This window comes from Doryrhamphus excisus, linkage group LG3 (genome assembly GCF_037039965.1).
Source record: "Doryrhamphus excisus strain RoL-2023G ecotype Guam linkage group LG3, RoL_Dexc_Guam_v1.1, whole genome shotgun sequence".
In the NCBI taxonomy this organism is placed as follows: Eukaryota; Metazoa; Chordata; class Actinopteri; order Syngnathiformes; family Syngnathidae; genus Doryrhamphus; species Doryrhamphus excisus.
Window position 1 is genome coordinate 12,087,694 of NC_136359.1, and position 23,922 is coordinate 12,111,615.

Below are 23,922 nucleotides of genomic sequence, written 5' to 3' on the forward strand. Positions count from 1 at the left end.
ACGTTCTCCACATCTCACAGTCATTTAGCCACGTGCCGTTTATTTCACACTTTCAACCTCATTGACGAAACCTAGCCTTGCACATAATGGTGACATTTAATAGCGACTGATTTAACAACTTATCAGATGAGCGCGCGTGTCCTGATTTGAAGTCATTACCCATCATGCAAAGCTACACGTTGAATGAGGGCTTTAATGGGGAGCGGTATGAGGCGTGTAAGATATCGACTGTTTACCCAAGCGTCTGTCCATCCATCTCTGTGCTCCCAGATGTTGGTTGCCATAACGTCACTGGCTCAAATATACGCACGCATACATACAGCTATATTGACAACATAATTAAATGTCTGCACAGCCCTCCTCCATGCGGGCCTTTAATGCAGTATGACTATGAACCTTCACAAGATCTAAAGTAAAAAGTGCAACATTTAAAGCTTTAAATACAATTTTTTTGTAACTTTAAATACAATTTCTGCCTGGAGAGCAGCAAGGTGTACGGGCGTGTTCAGTTGTCAAAGTACGCGTCTCTCCGGGAGGTGAGGACGCTGTCTTTTCTCACCATCAACTGGCAAAGTCCCAAAAGCCACTGTGGGCTCGCGATCGACGGGTTGGTGACCCCTGCAAAGGGGGATTGGAGAATGGCTGTTAATAAATATAATATATGCACGGATAACACAGTAATGGATGACTTTACTTGGCTATGAATAATGTTCTCATATTGAAAAATTCACTTCAAAAAATCCAGTTATTGTCGCTATTCTTACCATACTAATTTGCGAAATAGCTCGCAGGACCCAGATGATACTCCCTATTGGTAGCCCTCAAGCTCCCTGAATGGATATAATAAATAATCATAAAATATTAGACACAAATGTAGCATCGAGTAAACTACTCAACAACCACAGCAATGTGGAAGCTGTGATTTGTTGGTGTTAATGCTGGCAGCATGATGTTTACTTGCATTTGGCTTTTCAGGTATATAATATACACGCTAGCTAACAGGTAGAAATACAATATAAGATTTGTGGCTGAAAATTTGCACTGTTTAGCCTTGTGTTAGATTGGCATGCTAACATAGTGTTAGCTTAAAATGCTAATGCTAGGAATTGAAATTGATGGGTTTTCGTCACCCTTTAGCATTGTGTTATCATGCTAATATTAGCGCAACAACCACAGCAATGTGGAAGCTGTGATTTGTTGGTGTTAATGCTGACAGCATGATGTTTACTTGCATTTGGCTTTTCAGGTATATAATATACACGCTAGCTAACATGTAGAAATATAATATCAGATTTGTGGCTGAAAATTTGCACTGTTTAGCCTTGTGTTAGATTGGCATGCTAACCTAGTGTTAGCTTAATATGCTAATGCTAGGAATTGAAATTGATGGGTTTTCATCACCCTTTAGCATTGTGTTATCATGCTAATATTAGCGCTAGCTACACGCCACTAGATGGATCGATACGATATACGTTACATAAGGGAAATTAAGCAATCCAGTGATTGAAGTAATGGAAGGCCATGAAAAGGTCACGCCAGCGGAGCTTTAATTTACAGCAAGTAGAGCCAACCGTCCAAGTGACATGCTGTAATCAATCAAAAGGTCACAGACTGGACTAATGACACGCCACAGTAATTGTGGCTACAGAGGGAGCAGGAAGGAGTGTAGTGATCACTTGACAGGAACTAACGACCTCATTGGGCATTTCACACCTGTCGTTAGCGTGATGCCTGGTTTCTTTTCAAGCAAATTTGGCTGCTGATTGCGCGTGGAGACTGCATGCGGCCTCCTGGTTTCACAGTGATGTGCACCACAACGTAATGTCACCCAGCAGTACCAGTCAAATGGAGTTTCATTGGCTGGCATTGACAGTCTTTATCCATCATTCTGATTGATACTCATCTGCACAATGTTAAATAATAAGCCATTTAAAACCTGACTGTATGTGTCCCCCTGGTAGGGTCTGTCTGAAGAATGTCAGTACTTGTTCCAGCCTCAGCTCATCGTACAAAGGCTCATTGGGATATCGCTGCTCTATCCGGGCTACTTCATAGACCAGATGATCCCTGCACACAACAGATCTGCTCTTTATAAGTAAGTCACTGGACAAAGGGGCAAAAAATGTACTCCCAAGATTGAACTAGAAATGTGCGAAATGGAATTTATATCAAGGTTGTAATTGTGGAAAGTAAAAAATGAATGCCATTATAAATCAACCAGCATCAATAACATAATGTTATGTTTGTATACATACCAATTTGCAGTTAATTCCTATTTATTCCCATGACTAGTGTCCAAATTAATATTTATGAAATTGTTTAGCTATACCAGAAAATTTTAGTGTTTTTGTATCCTTGTTAAAACATATTGGAACCTTCACAAATTGCTTTCAGTAAAATTCAAGCATCAGGAGAAATTCGAAATAATTAAACTTCTTTTTATGTGAGGAAGATGTCTGCATCTAAAGCTGGAAGTGTTAGCTGGGTGTGTTTAATATTTTATAAGACATAATGTTCTTTTAGTAGTATTTTATCACTTGAAGCCTACAGTGAACATCTTTTTCACTTTTCAAAGTAGGATATGTTCCATTAGGATTGTTCCTGTGGTAGAGATCTGCAATGTTGTACTGTATGTGACATTTTAGTTGAGCTAAGGGACACACATTTTGAACAGGAAAGACAAAAAAACAGAAAGAAATGAAACTATATATATGCAATAGACAATGTTCAGTCATTCTTTTTGTACCACTTATCCTCATGAGGATCGCGGGGGTGCTGGAGCCTATCCCAGCTGTCTTTGGATGAGAGGCGGCGTACACCCTGGACTGGTCGCCAGCCTGAACATGAGGGGAGAACATGCAAACTCCACACAGAAATGCCAGAGGGTGGAATTGAGCTCGGGACCACTTGTCAATGGTGCAGCCCCAATAGACAATGTAATCAATAAAAAGGAGGTACTACCTCTATATCAGTATTTACATGCTGTGTGGAGTTTGCATGTTCTCCCCGTGCAAGCGACGGTTTTCTCCGGGTACTCCGGTTTCCTCCCACATTCCAAAAACATGCTAGATTAATTGGTGACTCCAAATTGTCCATAGGTATGAATGTGAGTGTGAATGGTTGTTTGTCTATATGTGTCCTGTGATTGGCTGGCGACCAGTCCATGGTGTACTCCGCCTCTCGCCCGAAGACAGCTGAGATAGGCTCCAGCACTCATTTGGATAAGCGGTGGATGAATGAAGGAATGAACATACAATATATGTGTTTTTGCACTGTAAATCCAACAATGGGTTTTTCACTTGCTTTCTCTCTCTACAGAGTTTTTATCCCCAATTACATATCCAAGGTCAAAGTTCAGCTGGTAAACTGCGGCATAAAGAACAAAAGCAACGGCACTTCTTGTCCTGTGGTGTTGAAGATAAGAGCGCGGGCGCCCCCTGTGCACAACTCGAGTGCCCTTGACTGCAGGGAGTGGAACCCTTGTGAGTTAGATGCCGCCGTGCCCGCATGGGAACAATGGTACTACATCCTGGTGGAGAGATACAACACTAACTCCAATGTCTACTTCCGTATCGGAGTGCAGGTCACAGGTGAGTGCCATGTTGACACAGATGTTAGATGCACCTGTACAGAATAATAACTGCATCAAATACATATATACTCAATTTGATTTCTGTCGCATCACTTCACAAAAGGCCCTTTTGCAAGTCTAGAACCAGACTCCAAACCAAAACATTAAATCTGATCTCTCCAAACATTATCTAACAAAAAAATGTTTCTCAGGCTTTTTAAACATTTGCTAAAAAGGCGTTTGATTTTTAGGTTGACCCATTAGGAGGCTTGCTGCTGAAGGATGCAGCCCAAAGAGAGAGGCCTCCTGTGGGAGCACAAAAGTCTGTTAGTCCTGCGTGAAAGTGTAGCATGTTGTTTTTAGCTTGTGAAGAGCAAAAATATTCTGCGCTCTCAGCCCCCGCGGGGAGACTGCTAAGAAAACTGTGGGAAGTCCGCTACCGCGCAAAGATCTCCTCCCACCCTCCCACTGTTCGACATTGTACTACAGTGCACCTTGTCACCATGGCAACACAAGCACTAATTATTCACAGTCTGTCTTTTTCCCTGCTGGCCAGGCTGATCTTACTTGACCTTTTGCGGGTTTAAATTGAAGAACACTTCAGGATCATCCAGCGCGCTCTTGCTCTTCTACTCGCTTGTTGTTGGAGCTCCCAGACTTTTCCAACAGGAAGCAGTGAAACTAGGCTGCTCTTTATTATTTATTATTGTTGTTTTTGCAGCATATTCCATGCAGGTTGTGTTCTCTGTAGACAATTTGGCAGTAAAGAGAGTTGGGCACAAGCCAAATCTTTAGGTTATGAATGTTGTTAGTGAGTGAGTGAGTTCCTCCTACTCACATTTTGAGTATTTCCACTGATATTCTTATTGTCAATGTTTGCTGTATAAGTGTTTTAGTAATGCTTTAACAGCCTGAACAAACTACATTACCAACCATGCAGAGAAACAACATTCGGGCAAATCAGGCGAGGCTCCAAAAACCGTTGCAGTCCTGCCCCCCGGAGAAGCGGTGCTGTTTGACTGTCGTCATCAATGACCATTTTCCAGCAAGTCGCTTTGTGTTCGGTGAAAGCACACTGCCTCGCAATTACTGTGAATCTCTGTCTCATTAAAAAGCTTCCTGTTTACATAGTAGAAGCCTGCCGAAGGGGATGATCTGCAAACGACTCTTTTGCTGAGCAAGCGCGCCTAATACTGCGAGTAAAATAACCCAGCCTTTTATTTCTTGTTTGTGTAAGGCTTGCTATGGATTAACAACACCCCCTGCTTTCACTCTCACACCCACTCTGGCGCCTCAAGTTAGGAACTGTCAAAACACTAGCATAAATCATTTTACATTGAAGATAGGTTCTGTTATAAAACATATGCATCTTTAGTCATTTTATATTGTAATATCCGAGATAATAATGCCTAATTCTGCTTTACACACACAGAACCCAACTCCATGCATGAAAAAACAAAATTACGAAACAGACAAGCATCCTTTGTTTTCCCAGTTTTGTTCTGTAGTACAATTAGGACACGGAAAGATAAGTTGTTGCGGACTCCTGTACTGCAATCACTAAATAAATACATCCACTGTGTGTATTCTGTCCTAGACTGCTCCAAGTCCAATGCATCCAAGGATCAGTCACAGCCAGGCTCCTCTATGAACATGCCACAGTCTTTTGGCACAGCCATGGCTTTCTCCTTGTCAGACACCGTCTCCATGGCAGTGCTGGGGGCGCCGTCTCACAATGCCACTCAGCTGCACACCTCAGGGGACAGCGTGGTTTATCTCACTCCCGCCACAGACGCCAACAAGTGCTGGCCCATCCGCCCGACTCTGCGCAACGAGTTGGACACCTTCTCTGTGCACTTTTATGTCTTCTTTGGTCCAAATATATCCATTCCGCCAGACAGGGCAGCTGTGTTTGCCATCAACCTGATGCCTGTGTTGGACAGCGGTGGGGTCCTCAACATGGAGCTGAAGCTTAACATGGTGAGTTCTTATGCTTGATTACTGTATTTAATTACTATATATACTTTAGGATCCAAATCAGACATGGGGTTCTTCCATTGGACCCAAATGATACTTAGTGTATCAGCCTTAAAAATAATATATTGGCAACCTGATAAAAACTGACATGAGTCCCATTTTGGGATTTTTGGGAACTCTACCGTGATACATTTGATAGAATTTACTTAATTGATGGAGAAAATTCCAGATGTTTATTAATGACTGCTAATTATAGATCAACTTCCCCTCGCCGAAGTCATGTTGTTCCTCTTCAGTTGAGACTGACTTGACAGCACCTCTGCTGGATGGAGTGACGTACTGCACTCTATTTGCATTTCAATTATTCATTCATTTTCTGTGCCGCTTAATCTACATTAGCCTATCACAGCTGACTTTGGGCAAGAGGCAAGGCCCACCCTGGATTGGTCGCCAGCCAATCACAGGGCTGGGTTTCAATTAATCAACGATAAATTCACAAATGTATCATTATGCCCATCCCAACACTGATGCTAAAATCCTATGGAAGCTGAAAGTACCCTAAGAAAGATGTCAGTTTAGACCCCCGACACGCCCAAGTGTGTAAAAGACATCAAGAATATGCCAGGAAGAGTTGTCTTTGTTAACTTGTCCTTCAGCTGCTAATGGTATTAGCAATGCACCTGCAATGACTCTGTAGGTCTGCAGGGAGACACAAGCTGCCAGATGGACTTTTAATAGAAAGCAGTCAGTCCGCGTTGAAATAACAAGAGTATGACACATCCAATCCCACCTGTAAACTTTGATTGTTCGCTTAAAATGTCTATGCCTCCACAATATGCCTTTTTCATGTCTTCTTGGCAAACTGACTCATGCCACTTTATCTCTTTGTGCACCACTTTTAGCATGAAGTCATTGTCATTTATCCTAAGCCACAACATTACGGTAATGGTAATGGTTTCAGAAGAAGATGAAAAAGATATGGAATTATGGGTGTCCTGATACAACCTTTCTCTTCCAAAACAATATTGTTTATTGCAATGAAATGTTGTAAAAAGCTTGCTCAGTTGGTATGACAAAAAACCCGACCCATTTCGTTGTTGTGCATCTGGAGCACAGTGTTCCCTCGCTCTATTGTGGTTCACCTTTCGCAGCCTGGCTGTTTCGCTAATTTTTTTTCATGCAATTTTAAATTTTTTTTTTAATAGGCTGAGGCTGGCCCTTTGAGAAGAATTGCACTATGGGAAGTTGGACGTTCTAGTTCTGTGCTTTAGTGCGAGGTGGCTGTGTCTCTCTGTCTGCACTGCACATTGTATACTGCATCCTGATTGGCTGTACACCATTGTCAAAAACTGTCCTTCACGCCATTTCCTGTTGTGGTGTTTGTCAGCAAACTACCTAACCGTGTGAGCTGCTTGTTAACTCCCCGACAAAATCGACAATCTTGACAAAACATTCTGCACCCAAAAGGCAGAGGAAGATGCAAACCATTGCACAAAAAGTTGGACTTCTCGACATGCTGAAGGAAGGCAGAAGTTGCGACTGTAGGGCGCCATTATGGCATAAATTAATCTTGGAGGATGAGGAGGGGGTGAAATACGACAGCAGAAACAATATGTTTTAACAAGGATACAAAAACACGACAATTTCTTGTGTCCAACCTTATGGGTTGATCATCAAAACTCAAACAATGTTTTTAATGTTTGTCTTGTTTAAACAAGACATAACAACATAATAACAAGACATCGTAATTAATTTTGGTCACTTCCTGTGTTCGACATACACAATTTACGATTACCCTCTATTAAATATCAAGGGTAATCTGTGTTTTTACAACTATTCTTGATGATGCTGTTTAATGCGCGGCACAATGACTTGTTAGTCTGCTCGGTCTCTGATTGTTCGATGTAGACTCATACATTATATCTATAAAGTCATCACTTGTCTTTTGCTTTTTAGGCTTCATAATATCGATGTTGAGGTCACCACATGTTATATGAAAATTGATTCCTGCAAGGGTTTCCTTGATCCAGTTTGAGGCCATACAAGAGCTGTATCAAAAGCCATATGTAAGATATAATACTTAGCTGGCAATGATATGTGTTACATTTCAGTATAATTTTTTTTTATACCTCACAGGATACATCCTGTTCTTGTCTCACATGCTGGACTCCATATTTTGGAAGCAATGTTGGAACAAAAAAACAAACAAAAAAAAAGACGTACATTTAATGTGTCTTGTGTGACTTCCTGGATGATAGAGGTTTTGTAAGGGTTATTTTTCTCCCATTGATGGAAAAATGTACATACGTTATCACATGAAAAGACATTTATTCTTTAGTTATTGTATAATCTACTGAGCAAACACTTGTGCATACAAAGGCAAGTGGAAAAGTACTAGCAGATGGCCTTGAAGTATATCTCTAGACACTAACTCACTGACAACACACACACAAACTAATAAGAAAACTCCTTATATGGGTTGCCGGAATGTAAAACCCGAAACTTATGAACCGAGTTAATAAAAAGGCTAAGGGGAGGAAGCTGCTCTTTGGAAGGGTTTGGCGCTTTGAGCGGAGATGGCTTTCCCCTTTTGCTGCAAAAGACAAAAGTCTGCCTCATCTTAATGCTATTTGTTCCTGTCTTCCTGTTGATGAGCATCCTAATGGAATTTCAACTCTACACCCATTTTTCACCAAATTCAGAATTGTAGACCCGAGGGCCATTTGACTGAATAGGTAATGCTCTAAATTCATTTGTATGAATTCAATAGTGTACAGTATTTGAAGTGGGGTGCTTGACCCCTATGTCACTACACCATTGGTTCCAACAGGTGCTGCAGGCAGGCGATGTTTTATCATAGAATTCAACTCTCTGCTGTTTCCATTCTGTTCTACATCGTGTGATATGCAAACACGTCTTTCATCTCCTGTGAACACACACAGAGATGAAATTGATCATCTCCTCATCTAGAAGCGCTTGCAAGAAAGCAAACAGACCCCCCCACCCCATCTTCCACGACAGGAAATGAGATTAATGGAGTGAATAATTCATTGGATGGTTTATTGATTGATGTGCTGGGGTGACAGTGATTACCGTCACCTCATTGTCAGACAACCACTGTTTTACCTTCTGTGGCTTTTTGTTGTGCTACACAATCCTGAATAAGTCATACGTGGTTATACATGACATTCCAAAAACATGCTAGGTTAATTGGTGACAAATTGTCCATAGATATGAATGTGAGTGTGAATGGTTGTTTGTCTATATGTGCCCTGTGATTGGCTGGTGACCAGTCCAGGATATACCCCGCCTCTCGCCTGAAGTCAGCTGGGAGGATAAGCGGCATAGAAAATAGATGGGTGGGCTGATGTGGATGTCATGTGTGATGAAATCTGGTGATTGTTCAATGAGCTATGAGATATGTTCCTGTGAGATCCTATCATGCTATATTATTTTATAGACCCCCCGCACGCCCCAAGCTATGATGCCACAGGCCTCCTTTAGGGAACTGAAGCAAGAACATTGCATCAGTATCTAGAAAAGACCATGAAATACATGCAATATTGTCTTTGTTATCCCTACAGATCACTTTAATCTCTTAAAATCCAAGCCGGGTTTAAGAAAGTGCTATAATGAGTTAGTCCTTGACACAGTACATCTTATCAGCTTTTCTACATTGCACTGTTTTTTTTAATCCAAGTGATGCACATTCTCTAACAAGGAGTTGAATGAAATCAACACCAATTGGAGAGTCTTACAAAAGACAATTGGTGTTTCTTTTGTGTACATTAAGAAGCCAAATGAAAAGTAATCTCTCAAATTGATTGTAATTAGTTTGGGTGGCAAAATATTCGGGGGGAGGGGGGTTCTGTTTCACTTCTCGTTCTTGCAGCAGTTGACTTGATGGCCTCTGCGGTGCATGTTAGCTACCACATAAAAAAAGAGAGGTGAACCCCCCCTTGCCATTTATCAAAGCCCGCAGCTGTCAGAGGATGCTGATTAAATTGCGCCTCAGACATTCAACGGAATAGATCGGGCACTGGTAAATGGGATTACTATAGCAAGTATTCGCAAACATGTTGGGAATAAATATTATAACAATGTTTACAAAATTCAAGACAGCAGTTTGAAATTTAGCAACAACCAAGCAGCAAAAAAAAATCCACAATATGAAATATTGATGAAAGATATATGGCATCACACTTTATTACTTAACTACAGGCAATTCTTTTAGTGTTGACCTTGTTTTTAATTTTGGACTTATTGTCCATTTATCCTAGTTGTAGTGTGTTGCACAGCCTGAACGGGAAAGAACATTTGAGGTAGACCTTCATTTCACCAAAACGATCACACAGTTTTTTGCTGCACAAAGACTAGCTTGTCCTTGACACCAAGAAACTGAAGTAATCTTATTTTCAATTCTTTTGTTGGTCTGATGTAACGACAATCTGTGCTGCGCCTACAAATTTAAAATCAAAAGATGCTTTAAACCACGGGAGCCTTGCTATGTGGCATTTGGCCCCAAGGGACCACACACACACACACACACACACATAAACAGTAACTCCGTCCTTGCACACTGCACTTTTGGAGCTTTTTGTCACCAAAAGTTTGGTTGAAAAGTGCAGCTCAGTTTTGAACTTTCTCATCTTTATTGTGTTGGGAATGAAACAAAAGTGTGATCAAGGGAGGTGCAGGACTCATTATGGCCCGAGTCTTGGAATTGGCTTTGATTGAAGTCGTTCTATCGAGAGATTGCAGGCCAGATGGTGACTTTAGGAAGCACCTGGCAGAGTGTGTGCTGGGTTGTTTCATTAATCAGCACTGTCCCTGCTTGACTATACTGTACAGTATACACTCCCTTTTCTTTCCTTCCTGCTTGAGGCGGATTGCCAATAAATGACCTCTCACTGCTACGAGTATATGAACTGGAATGCAAATGCATGAAGTCTGTAGACAATGTCTGCATACGTTTACATGAGTTCAATTCCACCCTCGGCCATCTCTGTGTGGAGTTCATGCATGTTCTCCCCGCGCATACGTGAGTTTTCTCCGGGTACTCCGGTTTCCTCCCACATTCCAAAAACATGCTAGGTTAATTGGCGCCTCCAGATTGTCCATAGGTATGAATGTGAGTGTGAATGGTTGTTTGTCTATATGTGCCCTGTGATTGGCTGGCGACCAGTCCAGGTTGTACCCCGCCTCTCGCCTGAAGACAGCTGGGATAGGCTCCAGCACCCCCGCAATCACTTCACAATATGGCCTAGTCAAGTGGAATCCTGTTTTTTGTGTGTTTTAATGCTTCTGGTGTATGACGTCTGGTGTTTTCTTGTCTTGTACGTTGCAGTCAATGCTGAAAGACAAGAATGTCACTGTGTTCGGCTGCCTGACTCACGGGATGCCTCTCTTCCTCTGGCAAAACTCATCATTGAAATGTGAATCAGGTATGTCCGACTCAGCAAAACAGCCATTCCTTTTAAAAGTCACAAAGTTCCACCAGAAGCGTACAAATGAGTCATGCTCTGTTTGCGTCTTGCCTGTACTTTCATTGTTTTTGCTGTGTTTCAGAGTCTGTGGCTGGGTTTTTCCTCTCTTTGAACACGTCCACTAACATCACCAAACTCAGGATTCCTTACCCACAAACGGGCACCTGGTACCTCAGTCTGCGCTCACTGTGTCCCACAGAAGACGGGTGAGACTTCATATGGATACTAAAGAAGTGCTTCTAATGATATAGAGCTTTTAAAAAAAGATTTCAATATGTTACAAGTCTTTAATTCCACAGTTTTCCTCGTGATCAATATTGTACCGAATCTAACTTTAAATGTGTGAATGTGAGTATGAATGGTTGTTTACGTCCATCGCGAGCCACCTTTCATCTTAAAATTCTCATTATGTATAGACTAACTCAGTGGTAAGATGCCTATATTTAAAACAAAAGTTAGCCCTTTATTGGTAGCAGTTAGTTATGTTGGAAAAAAAGTAATTGTTTGATGTCACATCCTGAACTCCACACTGGAGTGATGCATTTTTTCCGCCTGTTAAACTATGATTTCATGATTAATTGCAATGTGGCCATTGCTGAAACCTTTTTAATATGTTGCCTTGACTTGGGCTGTACTGTTTTTGGCATTAACATTTTCATTTATTGTATATCTGTAATATTGAATAGCAAATGCTAATTGGACGTAATGCATGTGTATCTAATGAACGCTACATATTTATTTTGACTGATATACTAGTCAGGTTATGTATAGAACAATGGAGGAATTATGTGGAATTATTTTTATTACCATATTGAATTGTGAATTATTGAATATCAGCTGCTTTCATTACCCGTAAACTGTGAATGTGAAATACTAATCATTAGTATTTAATCATCAATCATCAAAGTTGAGCAGTTATATTTTATACATATGTTAGGTTAGTGTTTAAGACAGTGTAAAAGTAAGGGTTAGGGATAAGTGCTTGGTGCTTAGGGTTGAGGTTAAAATGGGGTTACGGTGCGTTCATGTAGAGTTGGTTGGGGTTAAGGTTTGGGTGTAGGCATGATCCGAATGCGGCTAAGTTGCAGGTTTTGAGTTTGATGTTTAGAAGTGGATAGGTTTTGGGGGTTATGGATTTGATAGTGTTGTGGTTACAATTGCATGATATTTTTGGAGTTTGTGTCATGGGATGGGTTTATCGTTAGTATTAGTGTGCTAGGTGGGATAGGCAAGTGTTAGGGTCAGTTGTTCATTTTCAAGTAAAGTTAAGTTAAAATAGTATTTCCTGCATTTAAGTACATTATGCTCAGAAATCCCCCAAAATACATCAACACGTAAAATGTGAATTCATAAGATTAATACAATTCATGAAAAAAATAAAAAGGGCATATTTCACATTATAGGTTGAATTAATTTCCATCCATCCATTGTCTGTACCGCTTATCCTCAGGAGGGTCACGGGCATGCTGGACCCTATCCCAGCTGGACTGGTCGCCAGCCAATCACAGGGCACATATAGACAAACAACCATTCATATGCACATTCATAACTATGGACAATTCATATTATTTTTTTCTCTGGTAATTTTCAAAGTAAAAATGTCTTCTTACTGCTATTCACAAGTAAACAAAGTGGATGGCTTTTGCTCATTAATATTTACAGGTTATAATAACTTGCCCTCAATTTCTCCAAGCTGAGCCACGAAGAGACACTATTTGTTGTCAATTACAGAATAACAACAATAAAAAAACAAAACATTCAGTATGTCTTATTACCCATCTAAATATAGTTTGTTTACCATGTTCAATAATTCAGTATACTAATGTAGAAGCCATTCTGGCAACCACTTTTTCCCACTGCCTCTGGTGCACGCTTAGAACATGACAAAGAATAAGGATAGACACTCTTAAAACACATATTTACATTTGTTACAGTGTTTATAATCATTACCGAAGTATCTTTACACGGCTCTTTGAAGTAAATGCAATACAATGTCAGTGCTTGTTCTCTGAGGATTGTTTAAAGTCATTGTGTGGAAAGTCTTTGAGGGGGAAATAATTTCCATTAAGTTGTCAGACACAATGAGAATTCTGAGTCTTCTCAGTCAATGAGATGTTTTGTCTGAGCCTTAATGGTGCAAAAGTGTGAAGAGAGTGAAATTGACGAACCCCGCCCCCCCCCCCCTCTTTCCAATTCACTTGGGAGTTGCTATTCAACGTGAATAACAGATGGCGAGAGACAAGCTGTGCAATGAAAAATATGCACGTTGCAATCTGCGAGTTTTCTTTCTTTTTTTTTTTTACATGTTTACTTAATTATTCAGGTCACGTGTCAGAGGTAGTGCTAGTGACAGGTTTTCTTCACAACTCCCAATTTACGTGATTGATAAAACATGGAAAAACTGAGAGGCGAGCAGCTGCGTCAATTAAATAAGATTTCTGCCAAAAAGGCGAAGGAGGACATTTTTTACCTCCCGTAGTTTGAATCGCCGCCTGGGATTGATTGGAGGACGTGGCAATTAGTGAAGTGACAACACCAGCAAAAATATTTTTTCTAGTCCATGAAATATCTTTTAAAAAACGACTTCATAAAAATCCTTTATGTAGTTGTTGGTGGCAGTTGGCAGTCCGTTATGATGTTTGCATAAAATAACTACAGTCTCTTTGTACAGCTGTAAAATACATAGTCCCTATATAAATTGTCACCCTCCAAGCATAAAAACAATATACCATTGGTTTACCTTGATAAGAATGGAATAGACACAAGTGGGGCATCCAGCAAACTACTAGTGCAGCCATAGCAATGTTTTAACTATATGCGATTTATGGACAGATATTGGAAATATTTAACATTGTGTTTGATCAGCATGGTAATACTAATCATTAGACAAATGGTCAATGACTTATTGGCAATTAGTTGCTAAGTCTGACCCTGTAAAGACTTTTAGCTTGATAGTGGCCATGTTTATCAAACAATTTTGGCTGGAGGTGCTGAATGAATCTTTTAAACCTGACATTACTCAAAACCGTCAGGACTTTTTGTTGTCCTGTGGAAGTTTCTCATGCTTTGCAAAAACAGTGGTGGATGTGTCCGGAAGCTGTGGTGTTGTGAAAATCTTTCTTCAAATGCACCATTACATTGATGGTATTATTCTTCCCCTGTTCTTTGCCACCACAGGGAAGTTTCGCGTGGGTTCTGAATGCTGAAGATAAGTTCTGATGCTGATAGTAGTGGTCTGGAATTGGACTGATGCAGGCTGATATAATCCAATATTGTTTTTTTGGCTGATATTGGACAGATATCTGATATTAATAGGTGCTTTTTAGAGCTGTGGGAGAAATTTCAAGTCAATCCGACATATAGACTGTGATAACAGCACCACCATATGGTGTATTCTTCAAATACATAACATAATGTTTTGTTGATACAAACAAATCCATACAAACTACAGCTAGACAGTTACAGCCATGTTAACCTTCAACTTCTGTGTGCCTGTTCCAGTTTGGAGGCGTGTGCCAACACCACTGCGGAGGTGTACATGCGCGCTTACCTGACTCCATGCATCAACGACTGTGGCACGTATGGACAGTGCAAGCTGCTCCGCACCAACAACTACCTTTATGCTGCATGTGAATGCAAAGCAGGTAAAAATGTACCTCTGTCCATGTAAATCAAAGTCTGCTTTGTTTTTAATCATGTGGAAAATAGCTAAGAAACTCTTGGAAAGTCTTTTTTTTGTAATTTACTGCGGAGGTGCAGAGGTCCTTTTCCAAAACTGATTTGACAATGCAGCGATTCCATTTAAGGGCTCAGGTCATATACACAGGGCTGATGTTAATCTTTTGATTCCAGCAATTTTGGAAAGTACAATAAAACAGGCTGTTAATTAAGAACTCTTAATAAAATATGAGCTTATAAAGCTAAATAACGCTTGCCCTTTGAGGTTTGTTTAAAATCCTGCTTTGATTGCTGTGTTATCAGTGCTATTAAATCCCTCATATGTGGAGTCTCTTGCCCCTGGCCTCAAAGTCTCCATTCAACTGTGCTCACAAATATTTAATTCACACCGTCATATCCAATTTACCCTGCGATCTGGATCCAATTCAGGGGTTCTCACCAGCAGTCTTGATTGTACAGGATAAACAACTTCTCAAATATGAGGGTTTTCATATTCCTCCACAGAAAAGATGTGTTGTTTACAAGGTAGAGCTGATAAAAGATAATTTAATTGAATTGATGAGCTCCTCTCAAAGAATGACGGTGACACAAATGGAGTCATCGTCAGTCAACTTCTGCCAAGAGAACAAAAGCCTTCTTCTGAGTTTGTGTTTGCTGTGCATTCCAGGCTGGGAAGGCTGGGGATGCACAGACAATTCTGAGGCCTACTCATACAGCTTCCAGCTCCTCTCCACCCTGCTGCTGTGTCTCAGTAACCTCATGTTCGTCCCGCCTGTGGTCATCGCAGTCCGCAGCCACTACCTGCTTGAGGCATCTGTCTACATCTTCACTATGTTCTTCTCCACGGTAAGTGGCCACAGACATGATTGATTGGAGCTTGTCCCAAAGAAAAGGAGCGCTTGATATGTTCACTTTAGTCCAGTACGCGTAAACACTCCTCATTGGAGAGTTTTCTTTTGTTTTATTATCAGTGCTATTTTTAAAGTTATTGGATTTATCGGTAAGGCGTCGCAATTCCTCATATCGACCCGATAATTATCGAAGTGAAAAACAACACTCAGTCTTAACTTTAACGATGACTGGTGTAATGTGAAGGTCATATGTCTCGCAGATGTCACTCACGCATGATCTGTTTTATAAACATTCTTCTGTCAAACACGTTTTTTTAAAAAGTTAACCACTGTAAAGACAAATAAACTGCCTTAATTTAACAATTTAATAGCTGCACGGTGGTGGAGTGGTGTTCTCCCTGTGCATGCGTGGGTTTTCTCCGGGTACTCCGGTTTCCTCCCACATTCCAAAAACATTCATTCATTCATTCATTCATTTTCTACCGCTTATCCTCACAAGGGTCGCGGGGGTGCTGGAGCCTATCCCAGCTGTCTTGGGGCGAGAGGCGGGGTGCACCCTGGACTGGTCGCCAGCCAATCATAGGGCACATACAGACAAACAACCATTCACACTCACATTCATACCTATGGACAATTTGGAGTCGCCCATTAACCTAGCATGTTTTTGGAATGTGGGAGGAAACCGGAGTACCTGGAGAAAACCCACGCATGCACGGGGAGAACATGCAAATTCCACACAGAGGTGGAGGGTGGAATTGAACCCTGGTCTCCTAGCTGTGAGGTCTGTGCACTAACCACTAGACCGCCGTGCCGCCCCATTCCAAAAACATGCTAGGTTAATTGGCGACTCCAAATTGTCCATAGGTATGAATGTGAGTGTGAATGGTTGTTCGTCTCTATGTGCCCTGTGATTGGCTGGCGACCAGTCCCGGGTGTACCCTCTCGCACGAAGACAGCTGGGATAGGTTCCAGCACCCCCACGACCCTCGTGAGGATAAGCGGTAGAAAATGAATGAATGAATGAATTTAACATGTCACGCTTATGGTTGTATGGAACAAGCGTATTAGGAGTGTGCTGCAGTGAGTGTGAGTCTGAAAAGAACCCCTCCAAAAAGCCAAAGAAAAAGTCAAGTTAATATTTGAATTTGTTGGAAATCTTTATGGTTGTTCATACAGCATATTTTGCAAGTCAAATGATTGTGAAGGCATTCCTATACAGATATTTTCTTCAGTGCTGCTATTACATTACATCATATCATATTTAACCCCACTACCTTTTGTTTGTCCCCTGCCAGTTCTACCATGCATGTGACCAGCCAGGCATTGTTGTCTTTTGCATAATGGAGTATGACGTTCTACAGTTCTGTGACTTCCTTGGCTCGCTCATGTCAGTGTGGGTCACCGTCATTGCCATGGCCAGGCTGAAGTCCATCATTAAACAGGTACCTTTTACACACAACGTACTTCATTCTTATGGAGAATCCAGCTCAAGCGTTATTATGTATGACTGAATGAAATTGTAATAATAAGTTGATATGTTGTGCCCTGTAACTGGAAATATGTTTGCCGTTCTTGGGTCACTGTGGACCTGCCGAGCTCCAGGATGGAGCGGGAATGTGTGTATGCCAATAAATGAGGCTGAGAGAGGGAGAGGGGGAGGACCGGTGGGAGGGCGAGTGTGCGAACATCTGCTGTCCTCTTGAGTTTTCATTTTTGCTGAGCGCTGCAACCCGCAGCCACTAATCAAATGGTACACGTGGGGACTGGCAAGTGCAACAGTGTGTTTGCGTCTAGACAGACACAGTGTTTGTATTTGTGTGTGTTTGTTGGTTGACTTGCCAAAGAATGACCCCAGAGCGCCTGATTGTTTGTGAAGCCTCCATACAAACATATCTTTAAAATTTCACAACATCCTCAAGGGAGCTGTGAATCCACTTTGACTCGAGGTTAATGGGACTTCAAATATTAGATAATACTGAACGTGTCTTCTTTATTATCAGTTTCTTTTGTAGTTTTATCTTCATTTCTATTTTTGATGACTGTACCGTACTCTAATGTACAAAGCTGACCAACTAGAAAGTGAAGTGCGGACCTCCACCAAGGTGGAAAGATTGTCGTTTGCATATCAATTTAAAGACTTGCAGGCAAAGAACGGTTTAAATTGGCTTTCAGTCACATTGTTACATGTATAAGTGTACTCATAATAAGCTCCAGCATACCCCAACGACCCTAATGAGGATAAGTGCTATAGAAGATGGATGGAAGATGGAAGTGTACTCATTAGGGGGACTTCTGACAAGTCTCAAAGAAATTATCAAACGCTATTCACACCAAAAGTGGATACGAATGTGGGCTATATGGGACTGTACCAACTTGAGGGCAAGAGTGAATGGACAAATTGTAAAAAGTGCTTGTCACAAACATGTCAACATATTGAATTATTTCTTACTAAAAGCAGCTCCACTATGAGAAGTTGCGGATATTTTGTGCAACATTGCATAGTACAGTGTGAACGTGAATGTTTCATTTGCATTCTGTCTCTTCATTCTCTATAAACCAGGAAGTGTGCTGCTAACAAACCCATGGACAAACGGAAAGCACTCTGTGATTTCCAGAATGATAATAGTGCAACCCCAATGTTAATGTCATACATTTCTGCAAAGTAGGAGTCCTTTTTTATAAATCTAACATTTTCGTAGTTAGAGCATAGAAAACTTGTTTACAACCGTCTAAATAAAATTACCATTACTAGAGCCCTTTAGACATGAAATAACACCCCTATATTTAAATTTTCACTCCTATTACCCAGTATAGTAACATAAATGACCGAAATGAAGCCATTTAAGAAATAAGATAATATAGACAGTTTAGTATTGGTGCCCTGCGATTGGCTGGTGACGAGTCCACGGTGTACACTGCCTCACACCGAAAGTCAGCTGGGATAGGCTCCAGCATACCTCCGCGACCCTAATGAAGATAAGAGGCATGGAAAATATACTCTAAACCAAAAATATGTAGAATTTGCTTATATCTGCATATTTCTTGATAATAACATGCCATAATCAACAGCAGTGATTTATGAATTATTATATTTTTAAAACCCATGATGGAGTGAGGCCGGGAAATTTTAAATGTGACGACAGTATTGTAATTGCTCCCATTAACGGTTGTATTCAGTGAACTGCGGCATTGCTTTTAGTCATTGGGTGCATGGTCTGTAATGTCTGAAATGAAAAAAAAACATTGGCATTAAAATCTGCGGCCGTAGGCAACCTCCCAATGTTTAAAAAAATAATAATTTCACAAGAGGGAGTGTGAATGGTTGTTTGTCTATATGTGCCTTGTGATTGGCTGGCAACCAGTACAGGGTGTACGCCGCTTCTCGCCCGAATACAGCTGCGATAGGCTCCAGCACCAGCATGAATGAATGAATAATTTCACAAGATGGGAGTAGCTGCATTTGAAGTACCATGATTAGTCAGCATACAGCAGCTTTATGTAGCTCAGTATGCGCTTTAAAATGTTGGTTGTGCGACTGAATTGTGTGTCTGAAATTCATACGCGCTACACTTAGTGTATGTTATACCGCTGTTTACAATGAATACATCTGTATTAATGCTGTGTAAGTAGTTTGTTCCTTACTGCTATTACAACACTGGTTCTGGTTCTGCTGTGTTGTGCAATTTATTTGTCACTGCTTTAAATGGCTCAGTGGTCAAAGAGAGCTATGTTTTCCTTTCCACTCATCAAAATGTGGTTGTACACGCAAACACAAAGTTGGACCTCCAGGATTTTTTATTTACTGTTGTTAACAATTCAAATTGTCCTAATAGGCTATTCTAATGACTAAAAACACTTGACACATATGCACCATCACTAAAGGAGCCTGCACTGTATACGTAATCCAACAACACAGGTGTCTAATAAGATAATGTGAATGTAAATGACAGATAAAAATAATTCTCCCACTTGAATCCTCACAAGCTCGTCCATCACAATGACAGCTAATGATTCATTACCGTGCCCGCCAGTGAGCGGTCACGCGTCCGTGCTTGCGTACAGTACACGCATACGTGCGTGTTTGCCTGCCTTACTGTCTGACCCAGCGGTGCAGCATGACTGATGACTGCTGCCGCACCGCCCAGCTCCCCTCCTCCCTCGTCTATTCCAATTAGTCCTGTTCTCCTGCAGGCGGGTCATCCCTTTCATGCTTGGAAAAAACCCTAAATGTGTCCTCACGTTCCCCAGCAGACAGAACGCAGACGTGTGAGGCATATCTTATTGATTTTTCTTCCCTCCCCTGTCATTTTATCTTTCCCTACATGCTTGTGGCTTTGTGTCAAATTGTGAGCTTGACAAAAAAAAGAGAAAATGAGAAAAGTTAAGCTGGTGTTATTTATAGATTTTGCCTCACGTCCTGGTTTTCTGTGCTTTGTTTTTATTGTTGTGAAGGGCCTCTCACTTCCAGAGTGGAGGTCTTTTTTATATATTGGTTAGCACTGTACCATGTAGTATTAAAAAAAGAAAAGAATAAATCCATGTTATTTTAATCACCTCAAAATTTGGTTTGGGCATGCTTGATGCTGATGCAGGTGATGAAGATGCCTTCACGAAGGGCATCCACTGATGTCCATTTTTGCAAATTTCCCTAGCCATCCATCCCAAAATATTTTCAATTGATGGGGGAAATATGAAGGACATGCAGTGTTATGAAAAAGCCAGTCATGACCACCTTAGACAAAGGCCTTCAGTCATGAAAAACGCTCCCTGCAACATCAACATATAAGCCATCTGCCATTTGACGCCCCTGCACAACCTGAAACTACATTGTCCTATTAAAGGAAAAAGCACCCCCTTCACTGTACCGTGTGGAAAACATCTCAGGAGGGCCCTCCTTGTCATGCCAGTAACGTTAGAACCCATCAAGACTGTCAAAGTTACATTTTTTTCTCATGAGAGGATAAAACTTTCTTCCACCTTTCAATTTCTTTTTAAAACCTTCTATCGCAACTGCTGTATAATGGTTATTGGACTGCACTCGGCTCCAGTATAACAACCTTCATTTGGGCTGAGGATCATCCTGTGTCTTTACGGCGAACATTTTGGGGACATTTTTTGGGTCTATCATTTTAAATGCTGTGTCCAACTTCAGCAGGAATTGCTCCGCTAGGAATTAGCTCCCTGACCACCACCAAACATTCATTCGCATTCATGCACTAGTGTGGGCAGCATTGGAGGCAGGGTGGGTGAAGTGTGTTGCCCAAGGACACAACAGTGACTGGGTTGGAGGACTGGTCTCTACCTCCTGAACCGCTGTCGCCCATTATTATGTCATATACTGTATATTATTTGTTATTTATATATTTATTTGTTATTATTTTAGGAAACGTATTATTGTAGCTAATACGTGTTTTGGACAGCTATGGTCTTTGTAGTGTGACTTTGGGGTGCTGCACCAGACCTATTTGACACAGCTGAACTAAATCTCTGTGGTTGTAGTGTTTCCTGTGACATTGATGCATGTGGTTGTTGTTTTTTTGTTCCCCCTCAAGGTGCTTTATTTGCTAGGGGCCATGTCCCTGTCTATGGCTTTGCAGCTGGACCGTCACGGTCTGTGGAACCTGCTGGGACCCAGTCTTTTTGCTCTGGGCATCATGGCGGTGGCATGGGTAAGTCAAATATTTACTCTGTCTGGAGTGCGTTTGTACCTACTTCATTTAGTAAACAAGTTCAATGGTTTTATGTTGTTGTGTTAGATGTGGTTACATATACTGTAGGCCTCTCTTGGCACGTGTTTGATAGCGTGACCAGAGCAGATCTGTCTATGACTTATGACGGGATGGCCTCAACCCCTGCATGGGGGGGGCTTAGGTAGGTAAAAGGACATCTGACGTATGTGTATCATTCTCCCTGGTACATTAAAGTGTTCAAATTGAGCTATTGTTTCCAAGGATTTGTAGCATGAAAGATAACAAACTAAAAGTGATAAAAACTTCCACTTGGTCCTTCGAGCTGGATCTTGATATAACTTTGACACATTTCCAGCAATTTAAGTGGGCCCAAAAAATAACAAGACACGCAGAAAACCGTTCTTAAAAAAAACCCAAAAAACACATTTGTGACTGTCCCCTCGTGGTGCAGATTGCTGGAATTGACGAGAAAATCCTAGCCATTTTTCAAAAACGGTACCGGCCATTTTTGAAGATTGTGACTATTCAAGGCACACAGACTATTGTGTTCATGGTGTATACCAAAAGAAAGATTCGACTCATCTTTCATCAGAAAAAAGTTAGTTTCTACCTTTTTACATTCTTTAGTAATCATCAGTAGAACATAAGTTACAGCAAAATATCAGTTCTCAAAAAAAACAGGGAGAAAAAAGGCTTTTTGGGAAAAGCATAAATTTCACTGTGAAACAAATTTAGTCATATATATTGAGCCAAGACACAACAATGCCACAACATAAACAATACAAAAAAATGGTATTTTTTACATTTTTACATGAAAATAATATTTTTTTGTTACAAATATAACACCATGAAATATTTGCAGTTTTCATATTTACAACTGAAATGTGTGTGTGTGTGCATGTGTTTTTGCACGTATGTGCAATTTCTCTTCAATGAGTAACCTTCTTCGCGCAACACAGCCAGATGCCTTTTCACTTCCTGGTTGCTGTGCAGCCTGTATTACAATGGAAGACATGCAGGCCAAGTTCTTATAAAATGCACTTCTGCCACCTTGTGGTTGTTTTTTAGGCTTAAAACTGCATCAAACATGCTCTCTTCTATTGTAGAGTTGCATCATCACCTCTTTAAACGTAAAAGATCTATAAATACATAGGAAGTGGTCGGGTTTTTATTTCAATTATTAAGTATAGGAATTATTTTTTTTATTTGGATTTTGAAAATATTAGGATTAGAACAGGAGGCCTGATTTTGAGACTGTTCTGGCTCTGCTGGTTAGAAAACCTGTATTTTGGGGGGGAAGTGAATCTTCGCAAAGTGACTGAACTGTTGCAGAGATTAAGGTAAGATTAAAGTCACAGGGCTGGTCAGAAAATTGGCTATTTTGGACATTGCGGTAAGCTTTGGGGACATTATAGATATCTACAATTGTGTGTCTTTGTGTCGTGATTGAGTTTGTACTACTTGGTAAGGAAAGACATTTAAAGGTGTATACGTACTCTGTCCTGTGTGTTTGTGTTACTATTCATGTCATGTCTTGTGGGAATTCCTGAAAATGTTGTTCTTTGTGTTTGTAAGGTTGTGTGCTAAAATGGCAGATAAGAAGATTTGGAGGTCTAGTTTTGATCATTGAAGTTGTGGTAGTAAGCTCCTAACACGCCGGTTAGACTTCACCCACTCAACACATTTAGGATCAAGCTAAAAGCAGTCGCTTGGCATGTTTGTTAATTTGTCATCTTGTACTTTCACTGACACGTCTGTCAGACATTATGTGCTCCCTGAACTGATACTGAGGAAAAACAGTCTTTCAGTCCAAGAAAAAGACATTTGACAGGAGTTGGAGAAAACACGGTGTGTGGCTTCCTTGGAGAAAGCGATGTGTTGCTGAGTGTGGGCGTGTTGTAGGCTGGAGAGACGCTGTGGAAGTTGAAATCCAGCACCTTCAACTTTTGTGCCAGCAATGGAAGACAGCATATTTTATCATAAACAGGGGTGGTAATGACAGCCTTTCACTGATGTGCTATATTGGGTCGTTATGGAATTGGTATTTGCTAATTCATTTAATCAACTATGTGTAAAATATTGATTAACATGTGCTAATATATGCTAGTATTCAGCATCTTTTGTTGAAGTTGTTGCAGTTCAGTTGCCGATGTCTTCTTGACATTTGTCGTCTGACACTGGTAAAGTGCAAATGGGTGTGCTACACAGTGATGATATCTGCAGAATACAAGTGCACGCCTCTCGTCTGCGCCGATTAAACCCGTGACAGATAAGTCAAGTCAGATTTTGCCGCGGCAATAAAGCAAACACTGGCAACCCCACGACGGTTTCGGATTGAGCGATAATGTTGTGGTGTAAAGGCCTTTTGATGGCTCAGTCTGCTTTCAGTGTGTTGTCAACGAGGGAGAGCACCCTCATTTCAACTCTGCAGAGGCGGCGGCCTTAGCACACGTTTCTAGACACAACCGACTTAGATCAGTCAAGTGCAGGGCACAGAACGTCTGCAGCTTTGCAGGGAAGTGTTGTGTGAATCGAGGTCTAAATCTGTCAATGCTAAACTCTCTAATTCCCCCAACTAAATGAGCTTCCTGACTTATGCATAAAAAGGGCATCCCAGTCCAAACAGACAGTAAAAAAAAACAGCAGGATACTCTCCACTTGGCTTCACA

At 40.9% G+C, this 23,922-nt stretch overlaps 1 protein-coding gene across 1 annotated transcript in view; it reads left to right on the forward strand.

Annotated features, from left to right (window-relative positions):
- tmem8b (transmembrane protein 8B) overlaps positions 1-23,922 on the forward strand; it is a 41,885-nt gene that overhangs the window by 11,378 nt on the left and 6,585 nt on the right. Inside the window, exons 5-13 of the mRNA XM_078789660.1 lie at positions 1,962-2,095; positions 3,319-3,590; positions 5,169-5,551; positions 10,896-10,992; positions 11,117-11,240; positions 14,536-14,678; positions 15,380-15,558; positions 16,859-17,005; positions 21,116-21,232. Of these exons, the coding sequence (XP_078645786.1) occupies positions 1,962-2,095; positions 3,319-3,590; positions 5,169-5,551; positions 10,896-10,992; positions 11,117-11,240; positions 14,536-14,678; positions 15,380-15,558; positions 16,859-17,005; positions 21,116-21,232 (1,596 nt within the window). The remainder of the gene's footprint in view (positions 1-1,961; positions 2,096-3,318; positions 3,591-5,168; positions 5,552-10,895; positions 10,993-11,116; positions 11,241-14,535; positions 14,679-15,379; positions 15,559-16,858; positions 17,006-21,115; positions 21,233-23,922) is intronic.